At 47.8% G+C, this 27,117-nt stretch overlaps 1 protein-coding gene across 2 annotated transcripts in view; it reads right to left on the bottom strand.

Annotated features, from left to right (window-relative positions):
• LOC118223535 (activin receptor type-2A-like) overlaps positions 1-25,849 on the bottom strand; it is a 48,308-nt gene extending 22,459 nt beyond the window's left edge. The window contains exons 1-3 of one of the 2 annotated variants that reach the window (XM_035410205.1): positions 24,162-25,849; positions 3,773-3,980; positions 1,111-1,223 (exon numbers count right to left, since the gene is read on the bottom strand). In XM_035410205.1, coding sequence (XP_035266096.1) covers positions 1,111-1,223; positions 3,773-3,980; positions 24,162-24,216 — 376 coding nt within the window. In that variant the 5' untranslated portion in view covers positions 24,217-25,849. The remainder of the gene's footprint in view (positions 1-1,110; positions 1,224-3,772; positions 3,981-24,161) is intronic. The other variant, XM_035410206.1, reaches the window with a different exon arrangement.
• Positions 25,850-27,117: the final 1,268 nt, after the last annotated feature.

Raw genomic sequence — 27,117 nt, 5'->3', positions numbered from 1 at the left:
TTCCATCCCTCAAGACTTGACGTATCTATGCCAAGGCGCACTGAAGCTGTTCTGGCGGCTCATGCTGGCCCAACACCTTGCTAAGACACTTTATGTTGGTTTTTCCTTTAATTTGTCACCCGTCAGCATATTAGAGGATGATCTGATGAACAGGGACTCTCCTATTCAGACTGAAACTCATTCTCCGCAGGTCATCCTGCGCTAAGCCCTTCTAAAGAGACACTGCATAAACGCCCACTCTGAATGCCTCTGCTGCGACGGCGAAAGGCCACAGCGAGTCTGTCTGCGCCTTCTCAGGCAAAGTGTGACCCTTTATTTACCTATCCGCCGAGCTTTGCCAATTACCCCCAAACAAGAGGCGAGGCCGAACGGCCTGGACTGAGGCTCTGAACGGGAGAGAGCACAATCACCTGTTCGGCGGTACTAAGAGGGCGATGCAGAAAAGGCCTTGGGGGGCCGGGGCAGCCGGCGGGGTGGGGGTGGGGGTGGGGGTGGAGAGAAGACGTCGCGCGCGGCATTCCGATGGGGTCCGGGCCATTGTGCATCACAAAGGGAGGAGAGGAATCGCTTCGTCTCGGCGAAACGGAGCGGCCAAGACCGCCGGCCTTTTTGACAAAGGCCCGCGTTGCCTTTCCCGTCACGGACGGAGGGCGCTCAGACCGTAACCCTCCCCACTGCTTCTTACGGAAGGAGCGATCACCACGGGGGAACCCATCGAACTTCCTCAACCAGTCTCAACTTTCAGGTTACGCGAGGTGAGGCGCATGTGACGGCGAATCCTCCCCGCTTCTTTTCATCTCCGATTCCTTTAATGAAATGAAAAAAAAAGGCTTTCTGCCTGAACCTCGAGGCCCGTTCCGCTCCCTTGGAACGTGCCAGCCAATCGGAGGCGAGCGGCCATTCTGAGCGCCGCGAATAGCCGCCTATATTACATACATTTTCAGAATTGGGTTTTAAAGCCGGGCTTGACGTGGCTGACCCGGAAGAGGTCGGGGGTCATGGGTCAGATTGTCTAGCTCTGCCCAGCATGCAGCGGCTGCCTGTGTGGATGGAAGGACAGACGGGAAGAGGGGTGAAGGACGAGAGCGGGGGGGGGGGGGGGGCACTTACATGGCACGGGCGGGGTGGTGTCGGGGTTGTAGAAGAACTTCTTGTTGCACATGTTGCCCTCGCAGCAGCAGAAGAAGACGTCGGGCCCCTCCTTCTTCTCCACACACTCGCTGCTGCAAAGGCAAAGAGGGGCGTGTTTTTAACTTGCTGTCAGGCTCTCGCATTGGTTGGACGGGTAAGGAGGCGGGTCCTCGTCCTGGCTTTTTCTGTTGTTTCTCCCACGCTCTCAGGGCCAAACATGCACCGGATGAGTGAGAAAGCTGCATGACGTGCACGCGCACGCACACACACACAGCCGCGTAACATGCACGCGCATGTGCCCACAGGGCTGTACAACGTGCACACTCATGCACCCGCACAGCATAAAATGCACATGCATGTATATTTAGGGGGCTGTTGTGCGTAGACTTGCGCATAACATGCACATGCCTACACACAAACGCAGCCCCGCACACACAAATAGCCCCATAAATATGCAGGCACACACACCCAGCTCCTAACAAAACTCTGTAACATGCGCACGCAGACACTGATGTATGCACGTACGAACACTCAGACATACACACATACACATGAACAGCCCATGTGGACACAAAGCAATAATTAACAGTCATACCACACGCACACATTCTCACTCTTCTCTGAGGCATTTTTTCATTTCCACATGTATGTTTTCATTACCGCCGTGCACTTCCATTACCGCCATGCGCTTTCGTTACTGCCATGCGTTTTCATTACAGCCGTGCACTTTCATTACCGCCGCGTGTTTTCATTACCGCCGTGCGTTTTCATTACAGCCGTGTGTTTTCATTACCGCCGTGCGTTTTCATTACAGCCGTGCGTTTTCATTACAGCCGTGTGTTTTCATTACTGCCGTGTGTTTTCATTACTGCCGTGTGTTTTCATTACAGCCGTGTGTTTTCATTACAGCCGTGCATTTCATTACCGCCGTGTGTTTTCATTACCGCCGTGCGTTTCATTACCGCCGTGCGTTTCATTACCGCCGTGCGTTTCATTACCGCCGTGCGTTTTCATTACCGCCGTGCACTTTCATTACCGCCGTGTGTTTTCATTACCGCCGTGTGTTTTCATTACAGCCGTGCGTTTTCATTACAGCCGTGCGTTTTCATTACCGCCGTGCGTTTTCATTACCGCCGTGTGTTTTCATTACCGCCGTGTGTTTTCATTACCGCCGTGTGTTTTCATTACCGCCGTGTGTTTTCATTACAGCCGTGTGTTTTTCATTACAGCCGTGTGTTTTCATTACAGCCGTGTGTTTTCATTACCGCCGTGCGTTTTCATTACCGCCGTGTGTTTTCATTACAGCCGTGTGTTTTCATTACAGCTGTGTGTTTTCATTACAGCCGTGTGTTTTCATTACAGCCGTGTGTTTCATTACAGCCGTGTGTTTCATTACAGCCGTGTGTTTTCATTACAGCCGTGTTTTCATTACAGCCGTGCGTTTTCATTACCGCCGTGCGTTTTCATTACCGCCGTGTGTTTTCATTACAGCCGTGTGTTTTCATTACAGCCGTGTGTTTTCATTACAACCATGCACTTTCATTACCGCCGTGCGTTTTCATTACAGCCGTGTGTTTTCATTACCGCCGTGTGTTTTCATTACAGCCGTGTGTTTTCATTACAGCCGTGTGTTTTCATTACAACCATGCACTTTCATTACCGCCGTGCGTTTTCATTACAGCCGTGTGTTTTCATTACCGCCGTGCGTTTTCATTACCGCCGTGCGTTTTCATTACCGCCGTGCGTTTTCATTACCGCCGTGTGTTTTCATTACCGCCGTGCGTTTTCATTACCGCCGTGTGTTTTCATTACCGCCGTGTGTTTTCATTACCGCCGTGCGTTTTCATTACTGCCGTGTGTTTTCATTACCGCCGTGTGTTTTCATTACCGCCGTGCGTTTTCATTACAACCATGCACTTTCATTACAGCTGTGTGTTTTCATTACAGCTGTGTGTTTTCATTACAGCCGTGTGTTTTCATTACAGCCGTGCGTTTTCATTACCGCCGTGTGTTTTCATTACCGCCGTGCGTTTTCATTACCGCCGTGTGTTTTCATTACAGCCATGCATTTCATTACCGCCGTGTGTTTTCATTACCGCCGTGTGTTTTCATTGCAGAAAACAAACAGGCCGCTGGACTGATGATGTGGGAGGCGACAGTCTTTGGAAAACTGCAAACCCAGAAAGAGCGCAAAGAAAGTGCGTCCGTGGGCTCGTTCACACGTTTCGCCGCATTACTAACCATCTGCTAGTACGGAGACACAAAGCCTCCACCAGCCTGGACCGCAGCCCTCCGGAGCAGCCTTCGCGGATCGATCCGCCGACCGTCGCCAGGGGAGCGGGCGGGCTCCTCGGCATGCTGGGACACGCCGCCAGCGTTTCCCAGGCGCTCTTTAAAAAATGAGTTTTCTGGCCCGATCCAGCCGCTGGTGAGCAGGGAGCCGTTTCCCAGGCTGGGAGCTGAACCGGATAGCCGAGTGACTAACGCCAAATGCATTTTCTCCCGTTTCTCGCAGACGGGACAAAGCAAGCGAGCGGCGGAAGGAAAAGAGATTGCGTAACCTGCGGGACGCGAGCACGTTTCCCCGTCGCCCTGGGGGAGGGAACGACGCCGGGGGGTGGGGGAGGGGGGGGGGGCTTACCTGTCGTAGCAGTTGACGTCGTCGAGCCAGCAGCCCTGCTTGACGATCTCGATGGAGCCCGACGTGTTCTTCCAGGTGGCGAAGCAGTGCTTGCGCTTGTCCGACTCGCCGAAGCAGGCCTCGATCCCGCTGCGGTTGGTGCGGTCCTTCTCCCAGCTGGCGTTGTAGTAAACGCACTCCTGCTTTTCCGAGCGGCCCAGGATGGCGCCTGCGGGAGGAGAGGGCGGAGAGGCGGAGGTCACACAGGATATCAGCCCTCGCGTCGCGCGGGTTTACGACGCAAAGGCGCCCGTGGCGCGCCAGGATCCGATCACGGTAACCCGAAAGGCAGGAGTGCGCAAACGCACCGGACGCGGTACGCCCTGCTGATAAAAAACATCGACGTTACAGTCAGAGGACTTCCCAGGATTCCCTTGCCCAGCCTTTGGCGGATTAACAAACCTGGCTCAACTGCAAGCGCTGATGTCAGCATAAACCTGTTTAAGGCCGTCTTGGGTTTACAAGATGGGCATCGTAGGCCACGTCCGGAAATATCCTCCAACCATTAACATAATATTCTTTTGAAATGAGAGGGGGAGTGATTCATACTGTACCAAAACGGCTCAAATGAAAGCGTGTTAGTGTCTCTCAAAAAGTAACAATATAGGCTACTTTGTCGTAACACTCATTCAATAAGTAGATCGCTGTGTAAGCAGATATGCAAAATGTGCTAAATCTGGAAAAGGAAAACCCAAAAACGATATCGCACACCAAGCCGACGCACAAGGCCTGTCCGAAATCTGACGCGCGAGCTCATGGTCACGCGCAAAGAACCACACCCCCATACACCCACACCCACACCCACAAACACACGCACGGAACCACACACAGCGCACGCGCACGCGCACACGCACGGGCACGCAACGTGCCCTAATTTCAGAGACGTCGTGCATCTCGCAGCAGGTCCTGCGCTGCCTGGGGCCCCGGCGAAGGCAGATATAGTAAACAGGATCATCTGCTCTCAAACGGCCCAGAGCGCAGGCGGTGACGGAGTCCCGAACACACGCGCGTGCGGCACAGCGCGGAGGAGTCCTTTCCCCAAGCAGCGCGCAGCCTGCTCGCAGTCCCCGAGCTGCTCGCTGAACTCATCCACACGGGGCCCGAACCCAGCCGCGTGACCGCAAATAAACACGCGCACACGGACACAGGGAGACGGGCATACGAACAGACTGATATACACGTACCTGACAGGAATCTAACCACAGCCAGAACACACAGTAACATGCACATATTATTATATTATTGCTATTATTTAAGTGTTAAGTCTTGGTACAGAGTGTGACTGGTGTCAGGAGGAATAAGGACCATTTGTTAGCGGTGAGGTGTTGTCACATGACGTCACTCTGTAAATACAGGACAAGGTCCAGCAGTAGGCTACTCAGGAACAGAAAATATTTCCCAACATGCTCTGCAGTAATCATGCGTGTGCATGTTGGCTGCATGCCACCCTCCAAACCGATCCTACATCTCTTACAATGAGGAACATCTGAATAAAACCTAACAAATCGCTACTTTGAAAACTGAGCAAACTGAGAAAGAGAGTCCAATGACATCGGGGGTGTCAAGAAAGCATTCGCGTCTTCAGATGATTGACCAGTACCTCGCCCACCCGAAACGGAAGTGGGCACGGTGATTATCGAGGAGCCAGGGTAATCAGATTAAGAGTGCAATGCTGTAGTTAGAGGCGACACCATTCTACAGTCCTGTCGTTTATTTGGCATTTGTTTGCTTGTGGGTTTAAGGCACAAGCAGGCTGCTGATCCATCCATTCACAGGACTTCAGACACGAGGGAGCCTTCATTTCCAGTTGTACAGTACGGATTTACACTTAAATACACCCAACCACACCTAAGCTGATCTGCAGAGATCACGTAAGACCTGCTCCGAGCATCTCAGGGGCTCTAACAAATAATTGAAATAGTCAAATCCTTTATATATTCGGCACTCGTGCGATGAGATTATTCAACCGCCTCCTCACTCAAAGGCATGAGTTCACAATGACACTTCAGTTTCCTGTCTCCTGTGCATATTTAATTTTATTATCACTATGTGTGTGCTGCTTACGATGACAGCCAGTGGGGATTCAGAATGCATCTACCTGTGCATTTCTAATCTAAAGCACAAGCTAACCTGGCGGGCATGCTGTTCGAAATCCCATAAACCTTTTCATCATCAGGAGTAGCAGCAACCACATTAGAACAGGCCAGGATAATCTATGTAAAATACAATCAAACGCGAAGGAGCGTGCACCACGAGGCAAGAGAGCAGCCGCATGAATCCCTCTAAATCTAACCTCCCGTGTTTGAGTTTAAGGACCGCACAGCTCTGTATTAAAAACCGTAGCCCGCATTATGTTCAGACAAGACGTCAGTTTAGCGCAGAGACTTATCTGAGGCTCCTTGAACAGAAACGCACTGTGGAAAAAGCAAATCCTTCCGTTTAGAAGGTAATCCTCTGAGATTAATCTAAACCAGCACTGGGGGGGGGAATACGTTAAGAGGAATTCCGTGTACAGTGCACAACATTGCCGTGGGCAACAATATGGCTCGAAATCCCAACAAATTTGGGTTGGTCTTAGCGATGAGCTGAAACAGCACAAGAGCTTACATTAACGGTTGCAAAATATCCCTCTGTCAAAATCAGGTGACCGCAATGGGGGGAGGGGTGGGGGGGGTTTACAACGATCAGACTTGTACTCCAGATTGTGACCTTAATTCTCTGACCTGAATGTGACCTTGATTTTTCAGTTTATAAACATACTGAAACACTCACACATAATATGACAGCAGTAGACTCATGTATAGTTTCAGTACACAAGTCAACTCAGCAGCACACAATGCTGTAAAGTAAACCAAGCCCACAGACACAACACACCCATCACTTTGACATTTCAGAGCAACTTACACAGCTTACACACTTTACATATGACCCGTATACACAGCTGGATATTCTTACTCATTAACTGAAGCGTACGACTGCGGCACCTGACCTAGAAATCGGACCCACAGCCTTGGTGCTACAAGCCCAGTTCCGTAACCATTACGCATATACATTGAGATATTTGTGTAATATCTGCTCTGTGTTCATTTCCTTATAGCCTTCATGAATTGTGCTTTAACAGATGATGGTTTAAATGACAGATTTTGTTGGTTGAGGCATTGCAATTATTTTGTATGTGAAAAGTCAACCTGAAATGCACTTTCTGATAAATTGTGTGGTAATCTTATCTTCACCATCATCACCACCACCACCACCACCACCAGGACCAGAGTCATGCAGGGCAGATGAAAGAGCAGAGCAGAGCAGAGCAGAACAGAACGCTCCTAAAGACGCAGTGCGCCGCTCTGGGTGAAACGGTGCTATCCGTGGTAAGTGCACTGTGGGTAAGTGAAGTGGGCTTCTGGGGGCCCGATCAGGACACCGCAGCAGGGTGATTGGAGGAGGTGGGACGGGCTGCGGGGCGAAAAACAACCAGAAGCTCGCTGCTGCCGCTTGAGCCTCCTGGGCGGGGGGTTGAACCAGAGAACCTGCCGCGCAGGCTCGGCGAGAAAGCCTCGGGAGCTGAAAAAATGCAAAACACTTCTGACGATCGCGGGGGCGCGACTCGCCAGACCAGCACCTAGCTTGTTTACTGCAGGCCGTATTTCCGCTAGGCTGTGTTTCACAAGCACATCGTCACTTTCACAATATCATGACACTGCAATAAAAGTTCTAAAAAAAAAAAAAAAATGAACAACACATTACTGTCTGCTCTTGCATTCTCTTCTACTTTTATAAAATGTGAATTTCAAAGCAACACAACCATGCAGCAACATCGCCGCATAATGCGAGGGCTCAGGAAAAGCACCGGAATGCAAACGCTACCCGCGGTATTGTCCTATACGACATTCAAATCGATACAGCCAACGTGTCACAAAAGGCAAAGTCGCATACGAGCGGAACGTCCAACCACGCATTTCCCTGCAGTTTCTCACAGAACCGTCCTCAGCGTATACGCATCACTCCATAATTGTTCAATTAAGCAATGCGGACAAGGTGTGAAATATAAGAAATATAATGCCTGCAACTGAATGTGCAAGGTTGTGCAAACATTCCCCAAGCCATTTCATGGCAGAAGGCGTCGATTTCCTTGGACTCAACCTCACTACGTTGAGTCCAAGGAGATGTTATTTTTAAATATGGGAGTACAGCCCGGTCTGGACCTTGCTGTAACCTCAGAATAAATGATGAACATCAGTAATACCTCAGAGCTGTTCTGCAGCTAGCACCACGTGATGTAAATAAATAAAACGGCCTCTTTTCCAAGATTCGCAATTCGAATCGTAAAAGCACCTACTCAAACATGGAATCAGGAAACTTTTTGTTAGGTAAATAAAAGGACAAAGGCTTTTACTGGAACAAACAGCGTATTAACCAGCACATGAACCCTCCGCGCACGCAAGCCAAGTTCACCCCGGTGCCAGTCGGAGGCCGGCGGGACAATTACGCCGGAGTCTGGAGTCGACAGACCGACCCCGAGGGCTCTGGCATCCGCCCCGCGAGCCTGTTCCCCATCCAACGTCCAAGCGCTTAAAAAATAATAATAATAACAACAACAACTAGACGGTCCTCATACGTCTGGGAGCCAAAACTCTGCGGCGCGGCGAAGCGCGTCTGGCTCCGAGCGGCGGACAAACGGCGTGAGGAGAGGCCTTCTGCCGCGGCTACCCGCTCCGTCTGCGGGCGTCCGGCCCGAATCACAGCCAGCCTGACGTGTTTATCACCACATTAGGTAATGAAGGGAGCGGGCCAACCCATTCACATGGGAGTACGCAGGTCCGGACGCACATAAGCAAGCGCTTCGTTGAAGACGCAGGTTTACTGGGCGCTGTCGTGCCACGGGCAGAGGAAATCATTTGTGGGAATGAATTAGTTCATTGCCTCCGAGTGGGAGGTGAACAGCCGGGATTAGATTCGGGGCGTGTAGTTGGACACGCACGTTTCTCTCATTGGGATTACGAGGGAATCTGCCATATCCGCGCAGGAGAGCCCCCCGAAGACCACGCCATTCGCACGCCTTCCAAATAAGGCGGCCCACAAATTAAGATTAGATCCACCCAACACAGAATGATACAATGAATGACACAATCCTCCTCTGACATCATTTCATTTCACATACAGGCAAAGGGCGAGCAGCCACAACAGCAACATTTGTGATTTATATTCCATTCCTTCGCTGGAACAGCCTTTGAGCTTACTGGGCCTATTTTTTCACCATAACAAACTTAAAAGGCCCCATTGCATGCTGGACGCATGATCTTTGGCGACAGACTCACCAGCGCCATGCTCTTCAGATATCGAGTGGCGAGTGGGAAAGGGCTGTGGCTCGGGTTAGGCCCACAGGAGGGAAACGTACAGCAGACTGCAGACTAAGGCCACTGTCACTGTATCAAGTGTCTCGCAAGCTAATTCTGAGAAGCAATGCGTGCATTTAGCTGTGCACTTTTCCCCCACGCGCTAACCATGAAACACTGTGCACCCTTGAAAACAGTACACAACTGAACAGGCTCGTGGAACATTTCCACACCTCGGAATCGATGCCGGGTTCTGAGGGCTGGCGGCTCTGCCGGGTGCTTGTGGCAGCCCGGTCTCCTTAATTTGGCTGCTCACGGGGAGATTAAGTGAATGGGAGGCGGTCTGAAGGGCTGCCAGCGCTAGTAACGTGCGACTCTGTTCCCTGATCCCGCCACACTGATGTTGGGGCTGAGGGAAATCTGGGTACACTCCAGTGCTGGCGTAAGTGCTTCAGCAAAACACTCCGCCCCAGAGAGGTGGAGAGAAAGACTGAGAGAGAGAGAAAAAGATCAAATTAGAAAGAAAAACAGAAACAGAGAAAGAGCAAGACAGAAAAAGGGAGACTGAGAGAGAGACAGAGAAAAAAGGGAGAGAAGGAGAGAGAGAGAGAGATAGAGGAGGAGGGAGGGGGAGAGAGAGAGAGAGAGAGAGAGAGATAGAGATAGAGAGGGATGAAGACTCCACTCTTTTCCCCATTGAGAGCCTGACATGGAGAACTACTCAGCCATGGCAGGTGCTGCGGTCTCAAAGGCCGCCGTTGGCCATTTCATCTCCTATGGTCACGGAGCGGCGCCTCTGTAGCGCAGCAGGAGAGAGAGGCGCGACGCGCAGCTCCATTTGGAAACCACGCGCGGGTCCGGCTCCAGGGCGGCGTCCTCGCTGGGCTCATCCCCTTTCGCGGCTCCTCCCAGCCGTTGGGTGACGGAGCGTTTGTGCGGCGACGCGTTCCGTCTCCGCGTTTCAGCGAACGCCGCGGAGCGCTCCGAAGCCGAGAGAGCCAGGGTGTCGCAGAGCCGTAGCGCCACGCACCCCGGGCTGGAAGAACACATCTCCTCTCCTCTCCTTTCCTTCCTCAAACACCTCTCGCCCCCCCAGAGATGGCCCGTGTGCTCTGCCATTCTCTTCCCGCAGTGGAAAAAAAAAACTATTAAGGTCAGATGTTCTCCTGCATGTTCCCGAAATCGCAGCAGGTGACTGTGGCATAAACAGGGATGTCGAGACCTACTCAGAGCAGATTTACAGAGGTCCTGTGGCCCTTATTGCTTCCTTTTTTTTGCTAGCTTTGCTGCGCTTTTGCTTTTTCTTTGGCATTTTAATGCCATCCACCATCTAAAGGTGCTTAAAGTGGCACTTAATATCAAAGTGGAGGGACAGGCTGCAGTAACACACCCTGCCCCCCCCCCCCCTCTAGAAATACACCTCAGGGAAGGGATGAGTATGGGGCTTGGTGGAGGTACGGACCTATAATCCTGACCATAGTTCTGCACTCCATAGCCTCCAATCTCTTTTTGTTTGTGGATTAGTTAAACAATTTCCCTCACTTCCTATTTGGTATGGGAAGATTGCAATTAACATGTCTGCAAATCCATGGAAAACAAGCAAGGGAAAATGAAAGTGGATTATTCATAAGGTGTTAACCACATTTTCATTCTTTATTCACATATCATTCTTCACCCGATAATTTCCAACATCCTTTCCAAGAACCTAATGGAGGGAAAGAAAACGTTGTCTTTGTACAGCTATGCCCTGGACTCCAGGATAGGCCAGACTACAGCACAGTGGCAGGGGGGCGGGGGGCGGTGGTATCAGCGGAAAAACACCGGGTCCAGGTGGTGAGGGTAGCAGAGGACTGGGGATGCTTGATCACCCACAGAACAGGGCTGCTGCTGAGGCGGAGCCAGATTGTATTACTCGCAGAATAAGCAAATCCCGAAACCTCCGGCCGTGTGCAGAAATGCCATCCCATTATACCTTCCTGGGAGCCTGGCGTTACATAATGCGCCGCCGCTACCTTGTGAAGGATATTGCTTTCCATCCCGTGTAATCACATTTCCACGAGGATGCGGCAGGAGGAGGGAAGCAGACGGGCTCCGCGAGGACGAGGCGGGGGCCATCTCCCCCCTGGAGCGCATCAAACTGGGAGCCTTCCCGAACAGCGGTCGCAGCAGAGAGCCGCCCTGAACGTCAGAGTTGGCGGGTCTGCAGCATGCATTTCCCAGCGCAGGTCGCATGTTCTTTCTGTGATTCTGACTCGGGACGGAACACGGCCAGCTAAGCGGCCATCGTCCACAGTGCTCCAACAGTCAAGGATTCTCATGACGACAACAGTCCCATCACAGAGCATGAACGCTCAATGGTTTGACAGTATGTCACCAATGTTTTCCATAAATGCCAGTGCCTTCTCAAGTCACCAAATCTGAACCCAATCCAGTATTTGTGTGCTATTCTGGAAGGATGCTTGAAACAGCACTTTCTACTTCCATCAACAAAGCGCGAGCTGGCGGACTTGATGACTCCTGGAAGAACGGTGTCGTGTTCCTCCTGCATGTTGGACACAGGTAAGCCGTTACGACACACACAGGCTACACTGGACACACCTGAGGGCCCCACACTGTTAAGAGACTTCAATTTCTTTACTCACTACTACTTCAACAGCAATATGAAGGCTGACCGGATAATGACAGGAAAGAGATGCACCAATTTCAGTAAATGAAGGACACTGGGGTAATAAATTCATAAAGCAGATCAAACTGTACTCTCTGTTCTCAAGCAAGTAGAAATCATACATCAAATTCCAGGTGCTTTTATCAAATCACAGAGATACAGGAACACTCTCTTACAGCAGAGTGCGCGGGTTGGGTGGACAGGCCAACTGAAGCTCGGCGGTGGAGGAATGTGCCGGACTTTTCCAAACAAAGGCCACAGTCTTTCCATGCGCGCACCGAAACAGCCCAACTCAGCAAGAGAATCCAATCCCTTAATCCGGCAGCTGATGGGTCTCCTGTTAAATTACACTGCCGATCGCCAGGCAATGATGCGATGGCGAAAGTGCAAACCCAGACAAGCCACTCCCTGCACGCGGTACTCCGTCCACGTCCCGTGGCCCAAACTCTGCCTGTCCCACGCTGACCCAACGGATCGTACACAGTATTCTTCATGACAGGGCTGTTAAGACGTCTCGTTGGCCTCAACGCGCGGTCATGTAAAAAAAAAACGACGGATGAGTGACAGAATCAGCGACAGCTAGAGGCAGAAATAAAATTGTCATAAAGATAAAAGTGATTTACGAGAGGACGGAGAACCTGGCTCGATATTTTTCTCACGACTGCTTCCGCGTTGCAGGCTGACTGCGTAAAAAGCTAAAGGCTGTGACTAGGGTGTAATTATTCAGCAGAACTTCCATTTTATAAAAAGACCAGAAATAATTTATCACCTTCCAGGAAGGTTTGTTGACCAATTAAAGACTTTTTATGATCTTGTGTAAAATTATGCGCATTACAGTATCTGAGGAGATACTGTTCTGGCACAAAAACACACAGCCTAGCTATGCAAAACCCCAGTTCAAATGCTGGACTGGGTGAACGAATGCCCTTTTACACAAATTAAAAATAAAAAACCTCACAATTAATCTGCGTTCAACATCTTACTCTGTGACCTTTGAAAGCCATTAATCAAAAATCTACAAACTCTAAAAAGATCACTCCTAAACTGGCACATTATTAGCGATTACCCTCAAACCAAATATCTTCCCAGCTGAGCACGACTGAACTCCTGAATTAGCCTATCTGCCTGCAATCAGAAACCTCAGCAAAGAAGCAAGGATGCATGTTTACGGTGCAGGTGAAAACCAGCGTTTTAGCATATGCACAAAATTTATATGTGCATTTTGTGCATATGCAAGTCACACGACGGAAAACTGAATTGAGCATAAAGCTAGGGGACTCTGCCCAACTTTGCAGAATGTAAAACTGCAGAATGTTGATGATGTCAAATCGAATATTGGCATATTTATGTGTTTGTTAAAACTGCAGGGCGGACTCCCGTATGGGCCCATCTGCCCCCCAAGTAGCATAAATGGCCCCTTAAAATCCAAATAAGTAAAAGTTCTCACATGCTCAGGTTGTTGTGGTACTGTGCCCATCCCTTGATCGTGTCTGGAATGGACACACACAGGAAAAATGAAGCAGCATTGCACTACTAAGCAAGCGAGGTGAATAAACACCGCCCATAAAGACTGCACAGGCAGCAGAAACGGGTTGGGAACTGTAGTCAAGAGCTATACACTCAACTAATTGAGTTCTAGGTCACCCCCAGCTGCAAACAATGGAGGGAATCAACAGGTCAGAAAGCCAGACTGGGCCGGCACCTCTTCCTTAGTGAGCACTTCCTTTCACAATGACACAAATGTACTTGTGTGAAGGATTCTGAATTCAAAAGGGAGGAGTGACCATACATAACACATTTAACATACAACATGCCGGTGTATGAAAAAATTGCTTGTTCTTTTAAAGCATCTTGCTACTATTTACGCATTTCCAAAAGACCCGCTATGTCCTTAATGCGGTAGCAGTGGTGGAAAACCAGTCCCACTCCGGAAGTTAACTGTCCCATAATAGGACAGACATCCTTTCGGACCGGTACAGAGGAAAACATAATAATTCGGGGGCCGCAGGTGACAGGAAACCTACGTACAACCAAAATAAATAAAATAAAAATAATGAGCGGGAAAAGTCTTCGGAGAAGGAAAAGGAGGAGATGAGAAAGGGGCCGGCGAGCGGTTTTAATGAAGGATGAAAGGGAGAGCACAGGGCAGCCAGTCTGTCTAGACTGCAGTCGGTTGCAGGAAGCTCCACAGCATATAAACCAACATCTGCAAGGGGCATTAATCACAATCAGCCCCTCTCTCCCAGCCTACTAGCACAAGGGTGCTCAAGCTGTAGCCTATTAAGTCCTTATGCCGTATGACAAAGGAACGGACCAAAGGAAATAGACGGACGAGTGCAGTGACAACAGCCATCGTTTCGCACGCTTGCAACTTATGCATGTTGCAGTGCTGCCATATTGTGCCAGCTGTTGCTCACCTTCATTCGTGGAAGGTTTTGCAAAAGATACGCAGGCACGAAAAGCAATCGTATACAAGGCGCAGCGTACACGGTTTAGTCTCTGGACACGACAGCACGAGTGTTGCCGCTTTTAAAAGACAAGGAGCTGTCACCGTGTGACAAGGCGACAAGGTAATCGCTTTTGTGCTGCGCGTGTCATTCCAGGCCGAGCTGCAACACGCAACCGTGTGCAAGGACTGACGTGCGATTTTTCTCCCCAAAATCTGCGGCAAGAAAAACGAGGAGAGAGAAATCTTTTGTTTTTCTCCCTTCGGTGTCAGTCAGCTAGCAAAAAAAAAAAATTCTCTCCGCCAAGATTTTCCAATTACCAGTGCTGCTTAGTGCCTGCAGTCCTGGTTTTTTTATCCCTTCCAAATACAAGCAGAAAAGACTCTCCGGCAAGCACCAAAGGAAGTGTTGTTTATGTGAGCAGAAGACATGATTCATTCAAGGGTAAGCACTTAAGGTTATTCTGGTGGAAAACACAACAACTAAGACAATGTGCAGATTTTTTACATCTTACCTGGGGGGAAATTTCCACACAGCTTCCAAGGTAATGTTTACTTAGGGTAAAAGGTCAACTGACCGGCATTTCCGCGAATCCACTTTTAATGAAGAGAGGTGGAACGGAGGTGCAACCTCTGCAGCTTTACTGCGCACTGCGCAGTTTAAAATATAAAAATAAGCTTTAATGGCCAAAAGCAATTGAGAAATTCTGCAGCGAGTTCTTTGAGCCGAGCACTTGCACGCTCCTCGCGAAGGTTTCAGTACCGGGCAGGTAATCGCTCCTGCTTCAGGTCAATTTGTGGCAGTTATGCAGAACAGACCCGTAGGGCTTTTTGCAGCATTCAACAGTCCATTCAAAGGAACATAAACAAAGATGACGAGAGGGAAGTACACTAGGCACCACTTCTAACATCACAAAAAACTACACAGGTATTCACAAAAGGAAGAACGTAAACAGCATCGACATGAATGACACAAAATAAAAAGCTTTCGGGTAATAAAGGTCAAATGCCTCTCTTACACAATTGCAATGTAGCCACCAGTGAGTAACCTGCCGAATAGCACCAAGGGGGTTAACCTGTAAAACCACAGCCTCAGTACTGTAGGAAAAAAAACCTGTCAACAAATGTGACCAACATCTCCCTTCTGTAAACAGATACTGCATTTTACATGGGGGCAACGTGCATTTGAACTATGAATTTTTCGAAGCAGTATATTTTGACAGCTTTGAGGTGTAAAATGAAACCTGGCGAGTGAAGGGGCGTGGCGTTAAATCCCTACCTGTGTTATGTGTGGCTTGGAAAACCTCCAGAGGAACTGAGCAATGGGCGCCAGGAATCTCAAGCTACCTGCCCAGTTTCAGTTCACACAGTACTGCAAAGAACACACTGTTCAGGGCCTTTGGGTACAAAAACTGTCCAAGAACACCCCACACACAAACCATTTGTTTATCAAATGGTTTTAATCTTACCATCTCTGACTGTGAACAAGTCTTATCGCATTATCTAGCACTCTTAACGTTAAAGATGGGTTGAGTCACCCAATTGCAATGTGCTTACTGACTGCTTGCAACCTTCCACCTGCCAAAGTTAACATAGTAATATCATAGTAAAAAGAAATCATCACGCATTTTAATCTTTCGTGCAGTGCGTGCGTACTTGCGTAGCACTTATGTCAACCTCAATAGGTCACGTTCTCTAAAATGAGGCTGGGCTTCAGAGCGCAAAAAAGCAAACAAACAAATCCGGGAAGTTAAAGTCAGAGGAGGTTTGCGTTGATATTTGACATTTTGTGTGGTAAAAAACCGATCAACATACTGAATGAACTATGGGAACACTCAGCCCATGGGTCTGTATATCATGGAGCAAATACACAGGAGAAAATACAATGTGGAACACTCTCCTGTGCTTTCTGTGTGTATCATATGCACCCCAGCATGTACAAGCCTTCACTAGGCCTGAGGCCCCTTTAAGGGACATCTGGCCTCAGTTTTCTGGATTTTTTTCAGGCAGAAAATTTCTCAGTCTGCAGCTTCAGCTCGAAGTGTAGCAGAAAAATCACCAGGACCAGAGCGTGGTTAGTAATTAAAACACCATCAGAAGTGAAAAATCTGCTGCTCTGTTCTGAAGCCACTGGGTTCTGGAAATCCATTATGAGAAGCTGTGTGCACTAATGTGTTTGGATTACTCCTGGTAATGAGCTAACACACACTTTAATTGCAGACTTTTAGGGGCCCTGTTGTAAGGAGGCTAAGGGTGATACTGTAATTGTAGTTGCCAAAGAACTACTCAAAATTCTGGAAAAATCCAAGGCGGGGGGGGGGGGGGGGGGGGGTTCAGGGTTGTTGCATAATATCCACTGAAAAAAACATTTAAAGAAGCAACAGTCCCCCACCAACCCATACTCTGTAAATTAGGCTTAGTGAGAAGAAGGAACTTGTTCTGTGGCCATGCATCCGACTCTGTTGACTAGCATGGCGCCGGCTGGGGCGCTGTATTGGCAGGGGAGGGGGTGGAGCTCCAATTTAAATCGTGCACAGACTTCCAACAGGAAGAAAAAAAATAAATAAATCAATGTCAACTGCCCAGCTGCTGCACAGCGCAATGAGCGCGGGGGGGGTGGTGGGGGGTACATCGAGCTTGAAGTTCAACATCAACAATTTAGCTGAGGACTACTAAAAATAGCATGTCAAACCTGCCCTGGAGCAAAGAAAATAAATAATTCAATGTACTGTAGGCGTCTGTCAGCTGCTGGTACGAGCAGCACGTGCGTTCCAATGCTGCGTGACTTCTGAGCGGGCCGTTCCGTGTCACCACCACGCATGCATGCATGCCAGTGGCCCTCCCAGTCCCAGCCTAATCCTTTACAAAACCTCCCTGGGCAGGACCGCACATGTGCGGAGCTCTCCAAACCTCCAGCCCCGTTCGTGCTGGGTGACTGACCGGCGATCGCGTGCGGAGGACGTTAACGAGTAAGCGTGCGTTACCCTCTTCAGCAAAAACGGCAATTGTTCTTGGTCTCTGAGGAAGCACAGCCACTCCCCCAATGGCTGACTGGACCTCTGTCAGGGGCTCCAGTGACATCCCTCTGCCTGCGTCCCTGCTGTGAAGGCACAAAGCGACCAGGAACCACTCATCTCTGGTGAGATGCCATGCTACATTCCTATAAATTCCACTAGCTTGTTGTTCTAAAAAGAAACTTAAGGAGCACGTAACCGCCCAGACCCACGGCGCGACTCACTTCCGCAGACACGTTTCAGCTGGCACCACCTGCGCATGCGCCCCACAAAACGTCCCTCAAAGGTCGTCCCTGAGTGAGTGAGCGAGTGAGTGACCGACCACAATTTGCCATGCATAGCTATGTCTACAATCCAATGTCTACAATCCAATTTCAGAATACAGAAATTATAAAAAAACAAGACTTTATTACAATTTGTTGAAACCCCAAAAACCGTATTTATCTGAAAATAGCCAGATGAGGCACAACAATTATTTGCAAAATGGTATCTTATTGGTAGGAAGATGAAGAAGCATGGAACTCTGGCTGTTGGTGGGCGATGAAAGTGAAAAGTTTAGCCATGGGCAACTTTTCCCCGGCAACATCAGCCAAGCTGCTCAGGTCGCTCGGCTTCCTGAAAAATGAATGGCCTCCCGCAACTGGTCAACCGAACTGCTCGCTGTGTGAACAGGGCGTTAGAGTACAACTGATGACAACTCTGCAAAAGTCAGGGGGTAAAGCAGAAAGGTCTTGCAGTAATATTATGATTTGGAGCCACTGGGCATCCCCCTCCCCCTCCGCCTCCGCACTCACTTCGCCGTACACCAGCCGTGAGAAAGGCGCTTCAGCATCATTAATCCAAAATTTATTCAGCAGACCGGAGCTCCGGCAGGCGAAATCGGACTGTCTTTCAAAAAATTGAAAACGCAGAGCTGAGCCGATGTATATGCGGACAGCGGGGAGAGAGTCGGATGATTCAGGAAGCCAGTGACCTGGTCCTCATACCCTTGCCGGAGCAGCCAGGCCAAACTACCTGCCTGGTACACCTCTAGCCATCACATTCCTCCCCTGGCAGGACTGCATCATGGCAGCCGGGCTACACAGGCGCTCGGTGCTCCATACAGAGATCCAACAGACTGAATCTCACAGTGTGCAGGCACATCTACGCGTGGAAATGCGCATTTGGATGCATATTTGAGAACGCAAAAACCTGGACCAAAGCAAACTTCTCAAAAATGTTACTCGGACTTGAGTCAAGTTTCTGTACTTCCATAAATCTCCTGTGGCGCGGTACGTATTCAGGAATCCGAGAGAACGCTGTTGAGGAGCTTGTTGCTGCCCTGTAATTGCGGCTGGTGCTGTCACCAACTTTAAGCCTTTTTTTATTTTAGGGCTCTGTGATTAGTTATGCCCTCCAGGAAATATCCCTGTCCTCATCTGCCCCTGCGCCCCCATAAATATCCCACCGAGCCAGAGAGCGGGCCGCAGAGGGCACAGGCTGCGGGAACTGTGCTGCCATTTCCAGCCCCTCTTACTGAGGTCACTATTTTATTGTTACGATTAAGCGCCAAGATCAAAGGCAGCGTTTTCTACTCCTGGCACAGGGGACCCACCATCTTCTCGGGGCTTCCGAGGCCCATTTTCATCCAAGGTTACATTCACATTTGTGCATTTACGCAGATGCTTTCATCCACAGCACCTTCAGAGATTATATTTTGCATGCAATTTATACAGCTAGGGTATTTTACTGATGTGATTCAGGTTAAGTACCTATCTCAAGGGTATGGTAGTGCCCAGCCCGCAACCTTTGAGTTAATTTCACTAATCATTATACAACACTGTTGTCCAATGACCATAGACCTGTAGATTATTGACACCTCAGAACTGGCTCCCACCCAATCGCTGGTGTCCATTTGATAATTAATACCAGAGAATGAAGAAAGGTGTTAGTAGTTTTCCAATGAACACAAGCACTGAAATGCAGAGGGCAAAATAAAGAACGCAACTTTAAAAACATGAGTGAAAGAGCAAGGCATGGACAGGTGGATCTTTATTCTTTGCTAAATGTGAAGATTATTGCAGAAGCACGTCGCTCCTGATTTTTCCATTGCTTTTTCAGTTTTGGAATGTTGCCCTGCTTCGTTGGCAACTAGCAGGCAAGGCTGCAAGCTTATGTTATGTAATGTTGCGCACCTGTTTTATGTTCTATAGATGCGGAGTTATAATTTCAGTGGAGTCTAACTGGAGTTTGGCTTGCTTTGACTGAACCTCAGCCTTGAACTTGAGACAAAGCATAGGCAACGTTCTTCATCTAGGCAGATGCATTCAGAGTGATGTCGCGCTGCAGCTCTGGTTACAAGAAACGCCGAAGAATAGCAGCCCTGCGGCAGGGGGCTAGCCGTCTCTGGCTGCAGCTTGTGCCCGGCTGGACGCATCTGTGAAGGGGGAAGGTGGCATCCTTGAGTACAGCTCGAGGCCAGCCAGTACACGGTCCGATTGTGTGTGTGTGTGTGTGTGTGTGTATCTAAGTGAGCGTGTATGTGTGAGGTTGCATCACTCATCCTCTCGTCACCTCTCCGAGTGGGTGACGGCCAGGACCGCAGCTGGTGAGAACCGTGCTCTGAACCGTGACTGAGAAAAGCACCGGAATGTTTGGATCCTCCCTGGAGAGCCGGTCATGTGAACGAGGGACCGAGAGGAGGGGAGCGAGTAACCCGAGCCGCGCTGCCGAAAACAAGCCTCGCGATACAATCCCCGAACGGTTACGAGCCCCGGGTTTATTATTCACGCCGGGGACACCCAACCTCGACGGCTACCGTTTCAGCGGCGCGACCAGCGCCCGCGCCTGCGAGTGCGCGCGAGGAGGGGGAGCGGGCCGCAGCGCGTGCGGCTCGGCCCTGGAAATAAATACTTACACAATCAAGATAATCTTCCGGGAGGAATTTGCACCGGCTTCCCGGCACAATGCTTAACCCGCATTCCGGACTGGAGCAAATTCTAACCCGCATGGAATTAAAGGTGGAATCTAGAACGAGATCGGCGTCAACCTCGCATTGAGGGAGACGATTACTCCGCTCTGAGTGGCGTACAATGCAGGTGCTAGAAAAAACAAAAACGTCACTTTGTTGTTTTTCATCTGCTTTAAAAAGGCTTTTAGGCAAAGGGACATTTAAAGTATATGAAAGCATCATTTCACAGATGTACACATGCACCGCACAGCATAATGCTATCAGCATACCAGCAATGTTACGCAAACAGTTCTGGTACATTTGAAATACCGAGCTGCCGTTCTACTTCAAGCCTACTTCATCTGTCATTGGAATGTCACTCCAAAGTTTTTTAGCCCTCAGTAAAAGTGCATAAAGCTTCTAGAGCTCTGAAGGCAAAGCAGCATTAAACACAGAGTGCTAATCACAGAAAGAGCCTGTATGGCCCTGCTGAGCCATTTAGGAAATCCCCAGATGTATAATGAGGGAAACTGTTTGGGCCTGTATCAGAACATTACGCGTTTTTTTTTCTATTTATTTTTTTTCCCCGACACTAATTCATATTTAAAGCTCAGGTGTTAAATGGCAACTGCTATAAACTGAAAGTTTATCGACATAACAATAAGTGGGAGGACTGAGGGACTCGTTGCGATATTAAAGGTCCTATTAAACATCCATTTCTGTCGCACATTAACAAAAGTTATTTGTGCTGAAACTTTAACTCGGTTCTTTGAGCCATTTCCACACCATTGCCTTCAACTCAGCTACAGGACAAACCATTTAACAGAATCTTTGATTTGCACTTCTCTTGTCATTGCTGTACAAAAGACACTAATAATTTCACCCTCGGACAGGGACAGTCTCATCAAAAAAGGCCATTTACACTTCTTGTACAAACACATGATGGTGAGGAAGATTCTGGGGAAATATATATATATAGGCCTATATATATATATATATAAAACCAGGCTTTATTCAAATGTTTACAAGCACCTGCAACTTTATACATTACATGAAAACATTAGAAAACTCCTAATGTTCTCTGAAGACACTTGGTGCAAATCACATTGGGGAAAAGACGTCAATATGACAACAGGAGACTGAGAAAGGGGCCTGCAGAACATTAATTCAATTTATCCATTCCTAAGGAACACAGGTACAGGAGGCCATTTATGGCAATTTAAAGGCAATCCAGTGTGTAACACACAGGCAAGCCGCATCCCTAATACTATTAGTCTTTACTTGCGTCACAGCCTTCAAAACGACAACCTCGACCAACCATCCATTGGGAAACAGCATTTTAAAAAAGCCACATATATGGGTATATCTTGGCAGACCGCAACCAAAACTGAGGACATTCCAGGTTCCAGGTTTGTTAAAGGGCTTTGCTTTTTCCCAAGTCAGCAAAACTTTGTTTTCTAGCTATACAAACCTAGGTCTGCAGTGTAGAAAAGATCCTATTGACCAATCCATCAATCCAACACCGAAAGCAAGAACACCAATAAAATTAAGAGGCTGTTTACTGGCTTCCCGCCAATGGCTTTATTGTGCGAGTAGCAAGAAGGGAGCAAAGTTTAGCATGTGAAAGCAAAACGGCAGAACCGGGGATCTGAAAAGCTGAGCGTCGCACCGTGCCCACTGGAGTCGGTCCATGGAGACGTCGCTTTATGTCAATGGCTGGAACGGGGGGGGTAACACACAGCAAAATTCACGGGCATTCAAATTGTGCAGCGATGCAGCGAGGCGGTTGCAACAGCCCAGCAGTTTCAGTTGAGTGGCCGGCTCTGTTTTGACAGAAGCGCTGCGCGGCTCTCCCGCCCGCCGTCAGCGACCACACATGGCGCCTTCTGGAACTTAAGACGCGGCGCAGGCGGGGGACGGCAGGGAGGCCGGCTCGTTCCGCTCTTGGCTGCGCGCGTCCCCCTCTTACAAGAGTAATGACAGACGCCGTCCCGCTTAAAAGTGGAGTTGGCCAGCGGAGAGGGATACTGAAGACATCCAAGTGTTTAATCCTCGCCGCTGACCCGTGCCTAAGCACTGCATCTGAGCGTAATGATGTCAAATGGCCCTTTCTCGCCGCTTGTGCAGCAGGCCTGGTTCCCAGAGAACAACGCTGGGATTCTGAGCTAGTTAATTGCTTTGATAATAAATAAGCTTTTGTGGTGGTCTCCATTATACACGGCAAAACAGTCAATACTATGGCATGTGAACGAAACTGTTCAGGCTGTTCGGTGTTACTGTGACCTTATTGCATAACCTGGCGCTGGATCAAAGATCATTCTCTAAAGTGTGACCCATAATCTGTAGTGGAGTTCTATGCACAAGACAAGTGGAAGTATGATTAACCTTGCTCCTGGTACACAGCCAGCCATGACTCCTCCCATCTCCTGACCCTTCTTTCAAACTCAGCAATTCAGGAGGCTCACAAATAGGCCCATATCTTGGTGGTGGTACAATAAATACAAGGCTATTCTGCACTACATGGAATCCAAAGTCATGCGCCTTACAGCTTCTGTAAATGAGCGGCTTTAAACAGCAAACCGGACACAGACAGCTTCAATCTTATCTGAGTTTAAGGCACGATTTAGACCTACTACACGCAATTCATTTAAAATGTAAATAAGCAAAGCGTGTAAGAGACCGCACGGTATTCCGTGCTGGGTTTTCCTTCCTGTAGAAACGATTTAAGAGCTGACCATGGGAATAATCACTGCCGACACACATGGATCCTTAAAAAAAGCGCTTGTGGCCTGCATATCGGTTTTGCAAAACGACCATACACGAAGCACCAAATTAAGTACAACTGCCAAGAGGCATGCAGTTTCAAAATATCTGTCTCTGTGTCTTCAATGTGCTATAAAGTCATTTCATTTAGATGGCAGTTGAGATAGAAGCAGTTTGGAAGCCAGACTGGTTTAGAGTATCAACAACAGGGAACATCTTTGTACGTTAAAATCCTGATTACGGCAGTATTTAAAAAAAAAAAAAAGCTATGCTAGGAATTCATGTGCACCCTCAATTAAGCAAAAACAACCTGATGTGACAGTACGGTTCAGTGTGCTGCAACGTTGCAACACCCTAGAAGATTCCACTGAAGAAGGCGTGAATACATTCTGTTTGGTGTTACAAACCATACAGGCTAGAAATAACTAACATTATTTGTAAATGTTGCAACATTGTGTTTACAAATGCATTTAGAGCGCAAAAAAGCTAAACGTAATCCATATCCCTGAAGGACAAGCAAGCCCTAACGCTGAATTAATCAAAGCAATGCTTAGTGTAATTACAACCCACTGAATAAAATTGCATTAAACCCAGGCATTTTATCAGACCGATACAAGCAAGCCCTTTTCAGCCAAATACCACGGCTCCTTTCAATCAGATAATCGGATTTTAACATGCATTAAAAGAGCTTCTGTACAGACACTGCTGTAGTAGCTATTTCTCGAGAATTCCTCCAGCAAAGCTAGATTCGCGACGTGAGAACTGTCACACCAGACTTGATTTGTCCCAAACTTCACATTGACACCTGTTAAGTCCTCAAGTGAACAAGGAGTGCAAAATAGTCAAAATCAGTTCAATGCACCAACATTAAAAATAAATGGTGCGTGCGTGTGTGTAGGTTAAATACAGTATTCGGTGTGCAACGTGACACTTTAAGAGGGCTTAAAACTAACAGCGCTGCTCTTATTCTAAGAACCAAATAAATTCTATCAAGTTCACATGACATAAGATATGCGAGAAACTACCCGCAGCTTTGTATAAACAGGAGCCGGTGAGCAAACCGACGTTACAGGCTGGATTGCAGCCCTGCAAGGCAAACGTTGAATTAACATCGCGCACGCTAGCTTCACAATAATGAACATATGCACGTGTGTAATATCGTCCTACACAATACACACATACATGTGTACACACACCTACCTGAAGAACATGAGATGAGGAACACTGCGAAGGCTAGTTTTGTAGCTGCTCCCATTTTCAATCCAGTCAAACAAAAATCCTTTATTTCGACAAAATCCTATTGCCACAAACCCCACGGATGACAGTCACGCTTCTCTGGCGTTTTGTTACTGTAAAATCGGGGATGTCCTCTGTAGTCCACTGTTCATTCAAAAAAAATGTCAATGTGAACCCCAGAGCATATTACTGATTAGCTCTAAACAAATAAATATCAACGGTGTTTGCAAACAATCGGACGCTGGCAAAATCCACAATTTCTTGAAGAAAATGGGCCGCTGCGCAATCCTTTATGTAGCTAGATAAGTAGGAAGCTAGCTACAGTAACTTAGCTGCTCAGCTTGAGAAGCATGTCACGCATTTACTTATAAAGAAAAGGGAAACAAATCTTAGATGTGGCAGAGGTCCCACGTGGAAAATCCAAAAAGTGATGGGTGCGTCTCCAGATGATAGTTTTCAAATAATAAGAACAGAATTCATTGTTTTTCGAGCAATAAAGACATCTAGACTCTAGCCACTACCAGCTTAGTAAATCACCGCACTCTCTCAAGTCTGTTCAGCTGGCTAGCTGAATCAAGACTGGTGGATAAAGTTAGCTAGCAATCTAGCTATAATGAAATAACTACCCTCATTCATTCACTGCTATAGAGAAATAAAAAAACTCAATCCGTATTTTTAATAATTCACTACCCAAGTTAACCAAGTAGCTAACGTTAGCCAGCTAGCAGCTGGCTATAAACAGAGGGTACGATATTATTACCCGACTGTAAACAGCTAGCTGGCTAGTGCAATGGGCTAACTATTTACAAAAATACCGACACAGGGAAAGACAGACAGCCGGCCACAGTCCCAAACTCAAGCGCTGGCATTTTAAGGTTTGCATTTCATCCGCTTTCTATGCTACTTGGCTAACTGACATGGACAACCAGCAGCTCGCCAACGTTGTTATTTCACTTAAGCGCTAGCGAGCTGGGTAGCTAACACGACAACTCGCTACATACAACCCCGGATAAAGCACACTGCAACGACAACACATACAAGTTCTCGTTTTTTTCTCAAATTAAAGGCGATAAATTCCCATGAAAGTTGACGGGAAAATAGCGCATTAGAAGCCGGGTTCACATTTCCGACCGTTTCGAGTAACGTTAGCTAGAGACGCACAAACACTTGTCGAAGATGTTAGCGTTATTTTCCTCATCCTGCGAACGGCAATCCTAGCTAATTGCAAGTGGCTACGCCACAGATAACTTGGTGCAAAAAAATAATTATTATTCATAGAAACCACCCATCAGTTTCTGGGTAGTGTTAGCAGCTCTCGCTGCACCAGCCAGGACCCGGGTCTGGGTATCAGGTCCGGTTCCAAAATAACTTCACCCCGGAGCACGCAAGGTCTCTCCAAACGACAGCGCAAAGTAACCGGACTTTGGGATAGCCGTTTCTCTAGGCTCTCGATGCTATTTCGCCGAAAATATGAAGCCGCTATGAGTCTCCTTGACCGACGACCAAAGTTCCGATGCTAGTCAACTAGCGGGCGAGCTATAATCCATAGCCGTTCAACTGCCATTCACTATACTGACTGGATGCAAGATGGCGTCCGGTACGTATCCATTGTTTTTGTTTTTTTCCCTGTCCTCCTCCATCTCTGCCCACCCCTGCGCACAGTGAACAGCCTCCGTGCGGCGTGAATACACTTGAGTGACACCTCAATGTCCAATAAACAGGCAGGTAAGCCTTTTCAGCCATTAGAAGACCTAGAAATCCAAGTAATTTAGAACTTCAGTATCCAATGAAAAGACAGTAAAACCACACCAGCCACTAGAAGACCTAGAAGTTCAACCAATCCAGAGAAATACATCCACCTCGTTCGTGGATGTAGTTATACGCCTATTTCCATGAGGCAAATGATTGATTGGCTGTTTCACTGTCTAATTTGCTAACATGTTTTGTTTGCACATGTAGCTGCCCCATGGAAGAAAAATCTGAACAATTTGCAGTGACACGAACTGGGTTTTTAAGATGCACGCATAATTTATTATTAAGCAGTTTACATAAATATTTAAACATTTTCTGCGAGCGGTAGGCTTATAGAAATTACACAGTATACTGCTTTCTGATGGGTCCGTGCGATTTTATTTATAGACACCTCTTCTCTCGTTTCATTTTTTGTTTTATTTTTATTTTTTGAAATATCGGCACATCGTCATTGGGCACGCACGGGACAAGTTTTCAGTGAGCTTCCCTCAATTTAAAAAGAGGCCCTCATTTTTTGAATATTGATCGCCTTTATCTCCTACTCTCCCTCTCTAGTCAGTAATTGCACTGAGGTATAGTTGGGGTAGCCACATGGTCCAAAATAGCAGGTCCTCCACAAAAGGTATTATCGAAAATATGTGCTAACCTTATGACCAGCTAATACTTCTCATTTATGAAAATAATTTGCATCACGAGTGGCAAATTCTCGTTTTAAACACTAAATAATGTTTAGTGAGCACTGGATTCAGGCTTCGATGTCTAAGAGAAGGAGACACATCCCAAGGCAAAGCCTGATACCTTCAGTAACTGAGTTTGGGACAATCTCTTGTTTATTTCTCAAGTGCACAATTCAGAAGTGACACACAGGGTTATATTTGTAGCATTTAAATATAAAGGTCAAAGTAAAATATCTCATTGTACTTGAGACATGACAAATCATATTTACATGAAAGATGGGATTCCTTATGACAATATTACAAGTCCTTGATATGTGGAAGGATCTATAAGAATGTAGGAGGAATAATCACTATTCCTCTTAAATGTGTTCCATGGTGTGACTTAAAAGCAGACAATAATTGTGAACCGTTACCATGCAAATTGTTATGAATGAAGCAAAAAATGAATTTGTATTTTGTTACAATGTATTAAATGAGATATACAAACTAGG

The sequence above is a fragment of the Anguilla anguilla genome, chromosome 3 (genome assembly GCF_013347855.1).
Source record: "Anguilla anguilla isolate fAngAng1 chromosome 3, fAngAng1.pri, whole genome shotgun sequence".
Taxonomy (NCBI): Eukaryota; Metazoa; Chordata; class Actinopteri; order Anguilliformes; family Anguillidae; genus Anguilla; species Anguilla anguilla.
The sequence above is the reverse complement of the archived record's forward strand: the minus strand, read 5'-3'. Positions and strand labels throughout refer to the sequence as shown.